Source organism: Oncorhynchus gorbuscha, linkage group LG08 (assembly GCF_021184085.1).
Source record: "Oncorhynchus gorbuscha isolate QuinsamMale2020 ecotype Even-year linkage group LG08, OgorEven_v1.0, whole genome shotgun sequence".
In the NCBI taxonomy this organism is placed as follows: Eukaryota; Metazoa; Chordata; class Actinopteri; order Salmoniformes; family Salmonidae; genus Oncorhynchus; species Oncorhynchus gorbuscha.
This window is the reverse complement of record NC_060180.1, coordinates 72,743,496-72,761,122: the sequence shown is the minus strand read 5'-3', so window position 1 is coordinate 72,761,122 and position 17,627 is coordinate 72,743,496. Positions and strand designations below refer to the sequence as shown.

The 17,627-nt window shown below is 42.5% G+C and overlaps 1 protein-coding gene across 1 annotated transcript in view; it reads right to left on the bottom strand.

Moving 5' to 3' along the window:
• fbxl7 (F-box and leucine-rich repeat protein 7) overlaps window positions 1–13,658 on the bottom strand; it is a 90,913-nt gene extending 77,255 nt beyond the window's left edge. Inside the window, exon 1 of the mRNA XM_046360569.1 lies at window positions 13,153–13,658. Within this exon, the coding sequence (XP_046216525.1) occupies window positions 13,153–13,189 (37 nt within the window). The 5' untranslated portion in view covers window positions 13,190–13,658. The remainder of the gene's footprint in view (window positions 1–13,152) is intronic.
• Window positions 13,659–17,627: the final 3,969 nt, after the last annotated feature.

Below are 17,627 nucleotides of genomic sequence, written 5' to 3'. Positions count from 1 at the left end.
CCTTCTACATTACATTGCTTCTATAATGGCTATAAGGCCCCTTCTACATTACATTACATTGATTCTATAATGGCTATAAGGCCCTTCTACACATTGCATTGCTTCTATAATGGCTATTTCTACATTACATTGCTTCTATAATGGCTATAAGGCCCTTCTACATTACATTACATTGCTTCTATAATGGCTATAAGGCCCCTTCTGCATTACATTGCTTCTATAATGGCTATAAGGCCTCTTCTACATTACATTACAGTGCTTCTATAATGGCTATAAGGCCCCTTCTACATTACATTGCTTCTGTAATGGCTATAAGGCCCCTTCTACATTACAGTGCTTCTATAATGGCTATAAGGCCCCTTCTACATTACAGTGCTTCTATAATGGCTATAAGGCCCCTTCTACATTACATTGCTTCTATAATGACTATAAGGCCCCTTCTACATTACATTACATTGCTTCTATAATGGCTATAAGGCCCCTTCTACATTACATTGCTTCTATAATGGCTATAAGGCCCCTTCTACATTACATTACATTGCTTCTATAATGGCTATAAGGCCCCTTTTACATTACATTGCTTCTATAATGGCTATAATGCCTCTTCTACATTACATTGACTCTATAATGGCTATAAGGCCCATTCTACATTACATTGCTTCTATAATGGCTATAAGTCCCCTTCTACATTACATTGCTTCTATAATGGCTATAAGGTCTGTTCTACATTACAGTGCTTCTATAATGGCTATAAGGCCCCTTCTACATTAAAGTGCTTCTATAATGGCTATAAGGCCCCAGTGCTTCTATAATGGCTAAGGCCCCTTCTACATTACATTGCTTCTATAATGGCTATAAGGCCCTTCTACATTACATTACAGTGCTTCTATAATGGCTACAAGGCCCCTTCTACATTACATTGCTTCTATAATGGCTATAAGGCCCTTCTACATTACATTGCTTCTATAATGGCTATAAGGCCCCTTCTACATTACATTGCTTCTATAATGGCTATAAGGCCTCTTCTACATTACAGTGCTTCTATAATGGCTATAAGGCCCTTCCACATTACAGTGCTTCTATAATGGCTATAAGGCCCCTTCTACATTACATTACATTGCTTCTATAATGGCTACAAGGCCCCTTTTACATTACATTGCTTCTATAATGGCTATAATGCCTCTTCTACATTACATTGCTTCTATAATGGCTATAAGGCCCATTCTACATTACATTGCTTCTATAATGGCTATAAGTCCTGTTCTACATTACATTGCTTCTATAATGGCTATAAGGCCTGTTCTACATTACAGTGCTTCTATAATGGCTATAAGGCCCTTCTACATTACATTGCTTCTATAATGGCTATAAGGCCTCTTCTACATTACAGTGCTTCTATAATGGCTATAAGGCCCCTTCTACATTACATTGCTTCTATAATGGCTATAAGGCCCCTTCTACATTACATTACAGTGCTTCTATAATGGCTAAGGCCCCTTCTACATTACATTGCTTCTATAATGGCTATAAGGCCCCTTCTACATTACATTGCTTCTATAATGGCTATAAGCCCTTCTACATTACATTGCTTCTATAATGGCTATAAGGTCTCTTCTACATTACAGTGCTTCTATAATGGCTATAAGGCCCCTTCTACATTACATTGCTTCTATAATGGCTATAAGGCCCCTTCTACATTACATTGCTTCTATAATGGCTATAAGGCCCTTCTACATTACAGTGCTTCTATAATGGCTATAAGGCCCCTTCTACATTACATTGCTTCTATAATGGCTATAAGGCCTCTTCTACATTACATTACATTGCTTCTATAATGGCTATAAGGCCCCTTCTACATTACATTACATTGCTTCTATAATGGCTATAAGGCCTGTTCATTACATTACAGTGCTTCTATAATGGCTATAAGGCCCCTTCTACATTACATTGCTTCTATAATGGCTATAAGGCCCCTTCTACATTACAGTGCTTCTATAATGGCTATAAGGCCCCTTCTACATTACATTACAGTGCTTCTATAATGGCTATAAGGCCCCTTCTACATTACATTGCTTCTATAATGGCTAAGGCCCCTTCTACATTACATTACATTGCTTCTATAATGGCTATAAGGCCCCTTCTACATTACATTGCCTCTTTAATGCCTAACAGCCCTTCTACATTACATTGCTTCTATAATGGCTATAAGGCCTCTTCTGTATTGCATTGCTTCTATAATGGCTATAAGGCCCCTTCTACATTACATTGCTTCTATAATGGCTATAAGGCCCCTTCTACATTACATTACATTGCTTCTATAATGGCTACAAGACCCCTTTTACATTACATTGCTTCTATAATGGCTATAATGCCTCTTCTACATTACATTGCTTCTATAATGGCTATAAGGCCCCTTCTACATTACATTGCTTCTATAATGGCTATAAGGCCTCTTCTACATTACATTGCTTCTATAATGGCTATAAGGCTGTTCTACATTACATTGCTTCTATAATGGCTATAAGGCCCCTTCTACATTACAGTGCTTCTATAATGGCTATAAGGCCTTTTCTACATTAGATGCTTCTATAATGGCTATAAGGCCCCTTCTACATTACATTGCTTCTATAATGGCTATAAGGCCCCTTCTACATTACATTACATTGCTTCTATAATGGCTATAAGGCCCCTTCTACATTACATTATAATAATGCCTATATGCCCTTCTACATTACATTGCTTCTATAATGGCTATAAGGTCTGTTCTACATTACAGTGTTCATAATGGCTATAAGGCCCCTTCTACATTAAACTGCTTCTATAATGGCTATAAGACCTCTGAGCTACATTACATTGCTTCTATAATGGCTATAAGGCCCGTTCTACATTACATTGCTTCTATAATGGCTATAAGTTCTCTTCTACATTACAGTGCTTCTATAATGGCTATAAGGCCTCTTCTACATTACATTGCTTCTATAATGGCTATAAGGCCTCTTCTACATTACATTACAGTGCTTCTATAATGGCTATACGGCCTCTTCTACATTACATTGCTTCTATAATGGCTACAAGGCCTCTTCTACATTACATTGATTCTATAATTGCTATAACATTACATTGCTTCTATAATGGCTATAAGGCCCCTTCTACATTACATTACATTGCTTCTATAATGGCTATAAGGCCCCTTCTACATTACATTACAGTGCTTCTATAATGGCTATAAGGCCCCTTCTACATTACATTACATTGCTTCTATAATGGCTATAAGGCCCCTTCTACATTACATTGCTTCTATAATGGCAATAAGGCCCCTTCTACATTACATTGCTTCTATAATGGCTATAAGGCCTCTTCTACATTGCATTGCTTCTATAATGGCTATAAGGCCGCTTCTATAATGGCTATAAGGCCCCTTCTACATTACATTACATTGCTTCTATAATGGCTATAAGGCCCCTTCTACATTACATTACAGTGCTTCTATAATGGCTATAAGGCCCCTTCTACATTACATTACATTGCTTCTATAATGGCTATAAGGCCCCTTCTACATTACATTACATTGCTTCTATAATGGCTATAAGGCCCCTTCTACATTACATTGCTTCTATAATGGCTATAAGGCCTCTTCTACATTACATTGCTTCTATAATGGCTATAAGGCCTCTTCTACATTACATTACAGTGCTTCTACAATGGCTATAAGGCCCCTTCTACATTACATTGCTTCTATAATGGCTATAAGGCCTGTTCTACATTACAGTGCTTCTATAATGGCTATAAGGCCCCTTCTACATTACAGTGCTTCTATAAAGGCTATAAGGCCCCTTCTACATTACATTACAGTGCTTCTATAATGGCTATAAGGCACCTTCTACATTACATTACATTGTTTCTATAATGGCTATAAGGCCCCTTCTACATTACATTGCTTCTATAATGGCAATAACGCCCTTCTACATTGCATTGCTTCTATAATGGCTATAAGGCCGCTTCTACATTACATTACATTGATTCTATAATGGCTATAAGGCCGCTTCTACATTACATTGCATTGCTTCTATAATGGCTACAAGGCCCCTTCTACATTACATTGCTTCTATAATGGCTATAATGCCCCTTCTACATTACATTACATTGCTTCTATAATGGCTACAAGGCCCCTTCTGCATTACATTGCTTCTATAATGGCTATAAGGCCTCTTCTACATTACATTACAGTGCTTCTACAATGGCTATAAGGCCCCTTCTACATTACATTGCTTCTGTAATGGCTATAAGGCCTGTTCTACATTACAGTGCTTCTATAATGGCTATAAGGCCCCTTCTCAGTACATTACAGTGCTTCTATAATGGCTATAAGGCCCCTTCTACATTACATTGCTTCTGTAATGGCTATAAGGCCCCTTCTACATTACATTGCTTCTATAATGGCTATAAGGCCCCTTCTACATTACATTACAGTGCTTCTATAATGGCTATAAGGCCCCTTCTACATTACATTGCTTCTATAATGGCTATAAGGCTCTCTTCTACATTACATTACATTGCTTCTATAATGGCTACAATTCCCCTTCTACATTACATTGCTTCTATAATGGCTATAAGGCCTCTTCTACCTTCAAGGCATATCCACATATGGGAGACAGACAGAAGACAGACAGACAGGAGGACATGAGGAAGTGGCCTTTGCACAGAATTACTTCCAGGTGACATTCCTGTCTCCTTCTCTCTCTTTCTCAGTCCATGCTGTTGTGTCAGAATAGTCCGTATGACTTTGTGTTATCAGAATAGTCCGTAGTGTTTTGATTAATCAGAATAGTCCGTAGTGTTTTGATTAATCAGAATAGTCAGTATGGTTTTGCATTGTGGAGATCAAAAACGTGCTCAGTCTGTCTCAAACTATAAAGAAGCAAAAACGTGCTCAGTCTGTCTCAAACTATAAAGAAGTGGCCCACAAACTCTGCACTCTTATATTGTCTCACACAGCGGATAGGTGCAGTGAAATGTGTTGTTTTACAGGGTCAGCCATAGTAGTATGATAGGTGCAGTGTAATGTGTTGTTTTACAGGGTCAGTCATAGTAGTACGATAGGTGTTGTTTTACAGGGTCAGCCATAGTAGTATGATAGGTGCAGTGTAATGTGTTGTTTTACAGGTTCAGCCAAAGTAGTACAATAGGTAATATGGAACCATTTGAGCCGGTGTAGATCAGTGATCTGGAACCAGTTGACCCGGTGTAGATCAGTGATCTGGAACCAGTTGACTCGTTGTAGATCAGTGATCTGGAACCATTTGACTCGTTGTAGATCAGTGATCTGGAACCAGTTGAGCCGGTGTAGATCAGTGATCTGGAACCAGTTGACCCGGTGTAGATCAGTGATCTGGAACCAGTTGAGCCGGTGTAGATCAGTGATCTGGAACCAGTTGACCCGGTGTAGATCAGTGATCTGGAACCAGTTGAGCCGGTGTAGATCAGTGATCTGGAACCAGTTGAGCCGGTGTAGATCAGTGATCTGGAACCAGTTGACCCGGTGTAGATCAGTGATCTGGAACCAGTTGAGCCGGTGTAGATCAGTGATCTGGATGATAAGTTTCAGATCTGACTTGTTATTTCTGTTACCACATCTGCTCCCCCCCATGTTTTTCTACTCCCGGTTTCCCTTCCAGTTTACAGTAATTAGAATGACTTATCTTGCCTCTAAGAAAAGCACATTTGAACTCAAGTAGCTAATTCTATTACCCACATTGGGCCTTATTATCCATGTCTAGTTGAGGTAGAAGGAGTTTTATGTGTAATTCTATGCCCCTTACTACTGATACAAGGTCCAATATTTTCTCATGACCCAAACGGTTAATGTTAAGAAGTTAATCTGATCCTAGATCTGTGGTTATGGGCATCTTATACCTCAAGCTATTGCTCCAGTGGAAATTTGCTGGTGTCATCCAACGTGAGCCAGTTGGGAGGACGACCCAAAGCGTAACCTTATAAGAAGGAGCTGGTTTATTGGTTTGCTTACCGCAGGTTTAAAACTCCAGCCAACAAGTCACTCAGCGGGAGAAGAATGTGGCAGAGGCATATTGCATAAAAACTATTTTTTAAATTAGTCACTGCTCTGAGTTTTGCATTTGACAACAAATGAGAAACTAAACACTGAAATTGATCTAATACATACATATATATATATATATATATATATATATATATATATATACATACATACATACATACATACATACATACATACATACATACATACATACATACATACATACATACATACATACATACATACATATATATATATAAAACAGTGTTCAATAGTATGTAGTGTGAACAAACTTATCCACAGGGAACACAACCTGAGCCACACACAGGTCGACCAAGATTTAATCTCCAGGTGAGGCACAGTAGCCTATGGTCAGAATCTAGTCTACTGTAAATCCTTATTCTCATCTAATTCACTAACTGATCATGTTAATGTTGAACTCCACAAAGGGGAGAACATATACCAACATAGCATCAAATATACCAGACTCATTACTGCTGCGATCCCGGGTAGTCAACCAGGTCTAAATATTACCGTACCATATAAATAGAATTACAGAATGTTGATTAGAATGGGGATGCATGTTCTAGAAACTCTATTTCTATGGCATTCCGAATGTATCTACAGTCTTGCGTAAGAGGCTGGTAATAACACTTCCTGTATGAGTGGCATTCTGTACAGGAAGAGGGAATGACAACTTAAGCTGGTGTTTTATCCCACCTCATTACACGGAAAACGACTTTGGTCACCAGCTGTCGATTTTTCTCTTTCACACCTCAATTAATGTTGCCAACAGCCACCGTCTAGTAAAACGGCATGAGGTTTTATAACATGACATTATACTTGTGTTCGTGGGTCAAGCCCTCCTCACTACCCGAAATGACCTTGTGCTTGTGATGCAGCTGTCAAAGCTATTTGTACCAAGAATGTTGTCCTTGTGTTAGGACAAACAAAAGGTAGCTGACTTGCTGATCACCCTTATAAAAATATAAAAATATTGCAGTTTCGCATTCAACTGTAGTATTTTGGAATAACAGAATTATTGTTATTACAGAATAACTGCAGTTGCATCTTTATTTCCGTAAGGGCAGCATATATAAGGCGGCAGGGTAGCCTAGTGGTTAGAGTGTAGAGGTGGTAGGTAGCCTAGTGGTTAGAGTGTAGAGGTGGTAGGTAGCCTAGTGGTTAGAGTGTTGGACTAGTAACCGAAAGGTTGCAAGTTTGAATCCCCGAGCTGACAAGGTACAAATCTGTCGTTCTTCCCCTGAACAGGCAGTTAACCCACTGTTCCTAGGCCGTCATTGAAGATAAGACTTTGTTCGTAACTGACTTGCCTAGTTAAATAAAGGTAAATAAATATAGCATTAAGCACACTTTTCTCATGAGCAGTGTTCAAATACCCATACTAACATACTGTATGCTACATACTTAAAAAGTATATACTAGCAGTTAATTTTTGTATACTGGAAAAGAACGGTATCCCTTCAGTTGAGTGTACTAGAGCTTCACCTGTCTACCGGAAGTTGAGGCTGTTGCTATGCAACTTCTTGCTAACTTGTTACTTTATTACATTGCTCAACATTTTTCTTCACATTTCTCATAATTAGTTAAGGCAATGAATTTGAATCTGCTCTCGTCGGATTTCGGCTGCATTTATTCCACCATTTGCTTCAAATCTGAAAATGTTGTGAAGCCACGCCCATTTTCCAAAGAATTGCATTATGGGCCCTAAACCGATGGTAATAGTGTCCACTGCTTGTATACTTCATATTTTCATAAATGTAATGTGAACTAACTTTTGTACATCGCGCTGGTTCGTACAAATGACCTTATTTTAGCGCCCAAAAAACATAATACTTCCAGATCAACTGTAACATCAATACCATTGTAAAGCACAATTTCTCCCCTTTACAACAAAAGCATAGACAAGACCTTCATGATGCACGTCTTTGCGTGATTCAAGAAGGCAATTAGCTCCGTCGTGTGGGGAAGTGAAACCTATTGCGTGACCGTGAGAAGGAGAAATGTTGTGTGGGTGAAACGGCTTTTTTCACTCGATCTGTCCAACTTATCACCTCTAAAAATCTAAATAAAACACTACAAAGGGTTTATATAATGTGTCATTACATACCTATTTGAATGTTTGTGTTGAATTTGAATCGTGTTTTTAGTGCGGTGCTAAAGTGATCTTAGAAGTAAACAGTGGCTTTGAGAGTCATGATGGCTTGCAGTGAAGATGCAAAAAATGACTAGGTATGGCCCCCCCTTTACAATGTCCCTTTCTTATTTTTAAACGATGAGAGAAGTGCCTGGTGTAGGGAGACTAAGACAGAATGAGTTGCTTAATGCGTGCTGTACGTTACGACGTGACACGTCAAGATGTAGCGTACAGCGTCGGGGAGGTCCGTTTTTTAAAATTACTTTTCTCCAATACTACAGAGCCATTACCATGAATAGAAACTTAGTTCACACCCCAGATTCTCATGTCAACACAGTCGCTACAGTCCCATTAGATTTCATTGCAGCCTCGTTTGAATGTCGCGGTTGCGCAAATTTGTACGGAATGGGGTTAATCACTGTTAGTACGAAATCGGGGAACTTTTGGCACACTAACTGTTGTTCTTATGACCAATAAGCATACTACATACTCAACTTACATCACAAATAGTGCGGTTAGTATTCGGACCCAGCTACGGTGTGACGTCAGCGCACAGATGCAGCCTGTGCAAATGAATCCCACTAATTTCAAACAGCTGTCAAAACCAGTCCCCTAAAAGGTATGACAGATGAGGCCATTGAAAGTGTAAAAAAAAATAGTATTTTTTTGACGATGGCAACAACGAAGCATATTTCTTTATTATTTTGGGTTTTCCATAAAAGTAGAATGAGAAAAGCTTGAAACACTAATAGGCCTATACGATTTTCCACATTTAACTTGGCTGTTGTCAAACAACAGACCATTTCTCCATATTTGTGCAATTTAGTTACTTACAGCAGCCTCTGGTTAGCATTACTGTATACAGGACCTGAAATAATTGAAGCCAAGAAGACCATATAAAGCAGGAACATGCCCTTAAAGTAGCTCCAAAGTAGTTTGGATTTCGTTGATATCATTAATGATAATTTCCACTGTGTATAACACTTGTCTGCGCTCTGCAAAATCTGTAAAATTTTGTTGCAAGTGAGATACAGTGCACTCGAAAAGTATTCAGACCCCTTCCCTTCTTCCACATTTTGTTAAGTTATAGCCGTATTCTAAAATGGATTAAATTATAAAACTACACACAATACCCCTTAATGACAAAGCGAAAACGTTGTTTTCTAAAAACCTGATTTTTAAACTGAAATGCCTTATTCAGACCCTTTGTTATAAGACTCTAAATTGAGTTCACGTGCATCCTGTTTCCATTGATCACCCTTGAGATGTATCTACAACTTGATTGTGGTCCACCTGTGGTAAATTTAATTGATAGGACTTGGAAAGGCTCACACCTGTCTAGATCTGACAGTGCCTGTCAGAGCAAAAACCAAGCCACGAGATCAAAGGAAATGTCCATAGAACTCAGAGACAGGATTGTGTCAAGGCACAAATCTGGGGAAGGGTACCAAAACATTTCTGCAGCATTGAAGGTCCCAAAGAACACAGTGGCCTCCATCATTCTTAAATTAAACAAGTTTGAGTTTGAGAGTTGGCCGCCAGGCCAACCTGAGCAATCGGTGGAGAAGGGCCATGGTCAGGGAAGTGACCAATAACCGATGGTCACATTGACAGAGTTCTTCTGTGGAGAAGGGAGAACCTCTCAGAAGGACAAACATCTCTGCAGCACTCTACCAATCAGGTCTTTATGGCAGAGTGGCCAGACCGAAGCTACTCCTCGGTAAAATGCACATAACAGAATCCACTGGGATTCTCTGCCTCTAACCCTATTACAAGGGCTGAGTCACTGGCTTACTGGTGCTCTTTCATGCCATCCCTAGGAGGGGTGCGTCACTCGAGTGGGTTGAGTCACTGATGTGATCTTCCTGTCTGGGTTTTTGCGCGCCCCCTGGGTTGTGCCGTGGCGGAGATCTTTGTGGGCTATACTCGGCCTTGTCTCAGGATGGTATGTTGGTGGTTGAAGATATCCCTCTAGTGGTGCGGAGGCTGTGCTTTGGCAAAGTGGGTGGGGTTATATTCTTCCTGTTTGGCCCTGTCTGGGGGTATCATCGGATGGGGCCACAGTGTCTCCTGACCCCTCCTGTCTCAGCCTCCAGTATTTATGCTGCAGTAGTTTATGTGTCGGGGGGCTAGGGTCAGTTTGTTATATCTGGAGTACTTCTCCTGTCTTATCCAGTATCCTGTGTGAATTTAAGTATGCTCTCTCTAATTCTCTCTTTCTCTCTCGGAGGACCTGAGCCCTAGGACCATGCCTCAGGACTACCTGACATGATGACTCCTTGCTGTCCCCAGTCCACCTGGCCATGCTGCTGCTCCAGTTTCAACTGTTCTGTCTGTGGCTATGGAATCCTGACCTGTTCACCGGATGTGCTACCTGTCCCAGACCTATTATTTGACCATGCTGACAACATTTGAACATCTTGGCCATGTTCTTTTATAATCTTCACCCAGCACAGCCAGAAGAGGACTGGCCACCCCTCATAGCCTGGTTCCTCTCTAGGTTTCTTCCTAGGTTTTGGCCTTTCTAGGGAGTTTTTCCTAGCCAATGTGCTTCAACACCTGTATTGCTTGCTGTTTGGGGTTTTAGGATGGACTTTGAGATATCAGCTGATATCAGCTGATGTACGAAGGGCTATATAAGTACATTTGATTTGAACAGCCCGCTTGGAAAAAAAGGCACCTAAAGGACTCTCAGACAAAGAAAAACAAGATTCTCTGGTCTGATGAAACTAAGATTGAACTATTTGGCTTGAATGCCAAGCTTCAAGTCTGGAGGAAACCTTGGCACCATCCCTACGGTGAAGCATGGTGGTGGCAGCATCATGCTGTAGGAATGTTTTTCAGCGGCAGGGCCTGAGAGACTAGTCAGGATCAAGGGATGGACAAACGGAGCAAAGTTGAGAGATATTTTAATCAAATTTCTTTGGTACTTTTAACCCTTTTTCTCCCCAATATCGTGAAGATATCTCACTTCCTGTTTTGATTTCTCCTCAGGATTTTTCTAATCGGTAGTCACAATCCTGTCCCATTGCTGCAACTCCCGTACGGACTCGGGAGAGGCGAAGGTCGAGAACCGTGCATCCTCCGAAACACGACCCTGCTAGGCCGAACTGCTTCTTGACACACTCCTCTCTTAACCTGGAAGCCGTACAAACGGCAACCGAAGTCAGCTTGCAAGTGCCCGGCCCGCCACAAGGAGTCACCAGATAGAACAAGGACATCCCAGCCGGCCAAACCCTCCCCTAACCTGGACAACGCTGGGCCAATTGTGCGCCGCCTCCTGGGACTCCCGATCACGGCCGGCTGTGACACAGCCTGGGATCGAATCGGGTTGATCCCACACAGCAGGAGTGGCTTCGGCACAAGTCTCTGAATGTCCTTGAGTGGCCCAGCCAGAGCCCAGACTTGAACACAATCGAACATCTCTGGAAAGACCTGAAAAAAGCTGTGCAGCGTTGCTCCCAATTCAACCTGACAGCACTTGAGAGGACATGCAGAGAAGAATGGGAGAAACTCCCCAAATACAGGTGTGTCAAGCTTGTAGCGTCATACCCAAGAAGACTCGAGACTTGTAATTGCTGCCTAAGATGCTTCAACAAAGTACTGAGTAAAGGGGCTTAATGTGTAAATGTGATATTTCATTTTTTTTTTTTTATTATTTACACATTTGCAAAAATGTCTATAAACCTGTTTTTGCTTTGTCATTATGGGGCATTGTGTGTAGATTTATGGGGGGGGGACTATTTAATCAATTTGAGAATAAGACTAACATTAACAAAATGTGGAAAAAGTCAAGGGGTCTGAATACTTTCCAAATGCATTCTATGGGAAATTTCTAATGCTACATACAGAGTCAAATCACATCAAGAGAAGACCAACAAGAATATAACATGTATATTCTTCATGCTTTCATTTATACAAAGGGTATTTCTGAATATGTGTGTCTATTCTTTGCTGAACTGTCAAAAGATGTCCACCACTAGAACAGGGCAGTTAATTTCCACCACTAGAACAGGTCAGATCATTTCCACCACCAGAACAGGTCAGATCATTTCCACCACCAGAACAGGTCAGATCATTTCCACCACTAGAACAGGTCAGATCATTTCCACCACCAGAACAGGTCAGATCATTTCCACCACCAGAACAGGTCAGATCATTTCCAGAACGGGTCAGATCATTTCCACCACCAGAACAGGTCAGATCATTTCCAGAACGGGTCAGATCATTTCCACCACCAGAACGGGTCAGATCATTTCCAGAAAGGGTCAGATCATTTCTAGAACAGGTCAGATCATTTCCACCACCAGAACAGGTCAGATCATTTCCACCACTAGAACAGGTCAGATCATTTCCACCACTAGAACAGGTCAGATCATTTCCACCACTAGAACAGGTCAGATCATTTCCACCACCAGAACAGGTCAGATAATATCTGAGTTCTGGTGAGAAAGGTTAATAAGCTTTTCAGTTGCTGCTCTATGGGCTGTGGTGTGATCCGTTTTCTTTAAATCAATCATTCAAACTCTTTAAAATGAATAGAACTTTTAGTCGGTTATACCTGAGATATACCAACGACAAGGCTACCAATGGCCCAATGTAAATCAAATGGCAGGAAGCTTGGCCCCGGTGATGTACTGGGCCATACGCACTACCCTCTGTCTAAAATGTAATGTGAATATCCTATGTTGCGTAATAAATCGAATTTAGATAGGCATATCTAGGACAGACAGTTTCAGATCAAATCAGCTTTTTTTTCGGGATATAGTAATATTTCATAGCTAACTGGCAACACTGTATAAAGAAAGATCGGGTCAATTGTGTTGCCTGGATGATTATATTAGTGAAACAATGTAGCCTGCAAAATGGTATGACGTTGCCACAAGTATGGCTTCGGAACGTACTGTAAAACTCGTTCCTTTCCTCCAGTTGCACTTACCCTCACTCCCACTTTGTTTCCCATTGTTCGCACCCATCCTGTGTAATGCATTATCTATTCACAGAGCTCGGAGGTATCCATCAAATAAAAAGTATTCCTGCAAAAACGTGCGCGTTATATGAGGAGAAATGCGCGTGGATCCTCTTTTTTTCCCCCAGCGGAAGATAGTCCCCCAAAAAACGTTCTTCTCAAACCATAAATCCAAACATAGTCAGCATGTCATTACAGATATTTTTTTTACTGAATACATTTTGATTTTAAACTAAATTCTTACAAGACGTGCAGGTAATAGTGCACGATTCCAACGACTGTTGAAGGCTAAAAATGTATTTTATCTCCGAGTGTTACAAATGGAAACTTATTCGCATCCAGTTTTAGTTTGATATAAACAAAACCCGAAACTTGTTGCGTCAAGACGCAATGCCACCACTCCTGCCGAGTATGAAACCGTTACCAAGTAGACATACTTTCGGCGGCCGCGAGAGGCAACGGCGATTTGCTGTAACCCCCCCCCCCCCTTTTCCCCGGAGTGTCAATAGCCTACCATAGGAATGACGAGAGGTAGGCTACAGTTTTAAAGAGACAGTGGACCCAACAAGTAACAACCCATGATTACGTTGATATTATCCAAATACTTAAATAAGATCTTGGAAAATGAACTCAAAGATTGTTATAATATTCATTGGGGATTTTGGCGTAGCTGCAGAGGTGCACCACATGAAGCAACTTGGACAGTTGCTTGCAACAAAGTTGCATTTGGGTTTGCTCCCAATCATTGGTTGTCTCTTTAAAAAAAAAATGCCTGCAACTTCCTTGCAACTCATTACACGTTGTAGCAAAGTGAAGTGCACTCGTGTGTGCATGCGCAGATACTCTGTGTTACATACATGAGAGAAAAGTATGTATGGAACAGATTTTGGGGTATCGTGGGGATCGCCTCCCCCTGGTGGACAGTTTCTCATCCAGTGTTCCAGACATCCAGGCCAAGGTCCAGTACCAGCAGAGCTAAACCAGTGGTCAAACTGTCTGGACCAGTGTGAACAACCCGAGGGAGAGAGGCCCTCCACGAGATAGGGAGGGCCAGGTGTGGGACATCAGGAAAAGCCTGCATGTGCAGTCAGCTGATGTACTCTTATATATATATATAAGAGTACATCATATATATATAATAATAATAATAGATAGAAATATATATTTTTTAAATTATATATATATAATTTCTTTGAAATATATTTTTACCTATTATTATTATATCTATTTTTTTTTTAATATGTTAACATTCATGTAACTAGGAAAGTCAGTTAAGAACAAATTCTTATTTACAATTACGGCCTACCCCGGCCAATGCTGGGCCAATTGTGCGCTACCCTATGGCACTCACAATTACGGCCCATTGTGATACAGCCTGGAATCGAACAAGGGTGTCTGTAGTGACGCCTCTAGCACTATGATGCAGTGCCTCCGGGAAGTTCTCAGTAAAGCTTGTGCTACCTCCCTTCCTCCACATCGTCCTTATGATTGTGCAATTTTACCTTCTCCTGGGCACCCCACCGCCTCGAGGATGGATGTATTCCCTGTCTGGCCCTGAGACCAAGGCTATGGAGGAGTACATTGATAACTCTCTGGCGGCTGGAAGCAATCACCCTTAGCCCTCTCCTGCCGCCGCAGGAGTTTTCTTTGTGGGAAAGAAGGACGAGACCCTGCGTCCATGTACTGATTACCGGGGTGTCAATGACATCACAGTCAAGAACCTTTCCCCGCTACCACTCCTCTCCTCAGCTTTCAAACCTCTCCAGGGGGCTACCATATTTTCTAAACTGGACCTCCGAAATGCCTACCACTTTGTTCAGAGACGCGAAGGAGACGAGTGGAAGAGTGCTTTCAATACAGCAAGTGGACACTATGAGTGCCTGGTCATGCCGATTGGACTCACTCACTGTCTACCAAGCTCTGGTTAACGATGTGCTCTGGGACATGTTGTATCGTTTTATTTGTTTGTGTACCTTCGATGACATCCTGTTTGTCTCCCATTCTGCCCAGGAACACGTTCTCCATGTGCGACAAGTTCTTCAGGGCCTTCTGGAAAACCAGTTGTTTGTTAAAGCCGGAGAAGTGAGAGTTCCACCCGCTCCACAATCACTTTTCTGGGATACGTCATTTCCGAAGGGAATGTTCAGATGGATCTGGAAAAAGTGAGAGCGGTGGTGGATTGGCCCCAACCCACATCCAGGGTGCAGCTAAAGAGGTTTCTGGGGGGTTTGCTCAGTATTACCGCCGTTTCTCTCGGGGCTACAGCAACCTGGCGACTCCCCTCTCTGCACTCCTCTCCCAAGGTACCGTTCACATGGTCCCCAGAAACAAACAAGGATTTTGTGGATTTGAAGCAATGATTTACCACTACCCCCATCCTCATCCGTACGGATCTGACCCATCAGTTTGTGGTGGAGGTTGACGCTTCCAAAAGTAGGGAGTAGGGGCAGTTCTTTCCCAGTGATCCGTAAAGGAACAAAAGCTTCGTCCCATTGTCTCAACTCGGCGGAGAGGATCTATGGCGTTGGCAACCGGGAACTCCTAGCAGTAAAGGTGGCCCTGGAGGAGTGGAGGCATTGGCTGGAAGGGGTGCAACATTCATTTTTGGAATTTGGAATAACTCCACACAGCCAAGCGCCTTAACTCTAGACAGGCCCGGTGGGCTCTGTGAATCACTAGGTTTAATTTCACCATCTCCTACCGCCCAGGGTCCAAAGATGTGAAGCAGGACACCCTTTCCCACCTGTACAGTTCCGCTCCCACACCCTCGGAATCAGAGACCATTCTCCCTGCCTCATATTTGCCGGCTGTGGTTGTCTGGGGTATTGAGGGTCTGGTTCGCAAAGCACAACTTTCCCAGCCAGACCCCGGGGGAGTCCCGTCTTACCGGATGTTTGTTCCCGATTCGGTCCGGTCCCAAGTCCTGGAATGGGCTCACTCCTCCAGAATTACCTGTCATCCTGGTGTTCGCATTACCTTGGCTTTCCTCCGCCAGCGCTTCTTGTGGCCCACCATGGCTCCTGATGTCTCGGCCTTCGTCGCCACATGCATGGTGCCCAAAGCAAGACTTCACAGCTCAGTCTGGTCTCCTTCAGCCACGTCCTGTTACTCATCGCCCCTGGTCCCATATTTCCCTGGATTTTGCCACTGGGCTTCCTCCGTCAGATGGCAACACCACCACCCTGACGGTGATTGACAGGTTCTCCAATGACGCTCATTTCATCCCTCTTCCTAAATGACCTTCAGCCAAGCAAATGACCTTCAACCAGTTCATGGTGCAGCACGTCTTCCGAATCCATGGACTCTGTTCGACATTGTCCGTCGCTGTCGGCGTACCTGGAAAAGAGCCCGGGCCGCTCTTCTCAAGACAACCTCCAGGTGTCGTTGACAAGCAGACCGCCACGGACTCTGGCTCCTCGCTATCGGTTCAGGCAGAGGTCATGGTTGTCCACTCGGGACCTATCCCTCTGGTAAGACACCAGGCGGTGTCCCTAGAGGGGGGGGGGGGACTGTCACACCCTGATCTGTTTCACCTGTCCTTGTGATTGTCTCCACCTCCTCCAGGTGTCACTTATGTTCCCCAGTGTATTTATCCCTGTGTTTCCTGTCTCTCTGGGCCAGTGTATTTATCCTGTGTTTCCTGTCTCTCTGTGCCAGTGTATTTATCCCTGTGTTTCCTGTCTCTCTGTGCCAGTTCGTCTTGTATGTTTTCAAGCCAACCAGCGTGTTTTTCCCATGCTCCTGTTTTTTAGTATATTTTTCTAGTCCTCCCGGTTTTGACCCATGCCTGTTTTTTCTGGACTCCGTACCCGCCTGCCTGATCCTTCTGCCTGCCCTGACATCGAGCCTGTCTGCCACTCTGTACCTCCTGGACTCTGAACTGGTTTTGACCTTTTGCCTGTCCACAACCATTCCCTTGCCTACTCCTTTTGGATTATATATAAACTACAAAGACTCTAAACATCTGTCTCCTGTGTCTGCATCTGGTTCTCGCCTTGTGCCCTTATAAAACCTGTGGTTGTCAGAGGTGACATCTGAAGATGCTGTAAACCTGGGGTTGTCAGAGGTGACCTCTGAAGATGGTGTAAGCCTGTGGTTGTCATAGGGGAGCCCCGAAGATGCCGTAAGCCTGTGGTTGTCAGAGCTGACCTCTGAAGATGGAAGGTCAGAACCCTCTGAAGAGGAAATGCAGCTCTTGGACACACAGGAAGATGAGGTCTGCCATATGTGTGGTCACACTTAGTCCGATTACTTTTTTGTTGTTATTTAAAAAAAAATGTACAATGGCACTGACCGGTATTTCTGACCTAGCAGAGATCTGGACTACGGAGGGAGGAAGATTAGAGGGACGGTTAGATGCTTTGTGTGCGATGGTAAAAAACACCAAAATGTTAATCGGGGTAGAATGGATACGAACGAAACTCCACCCAAAGAGGGGTCTGATT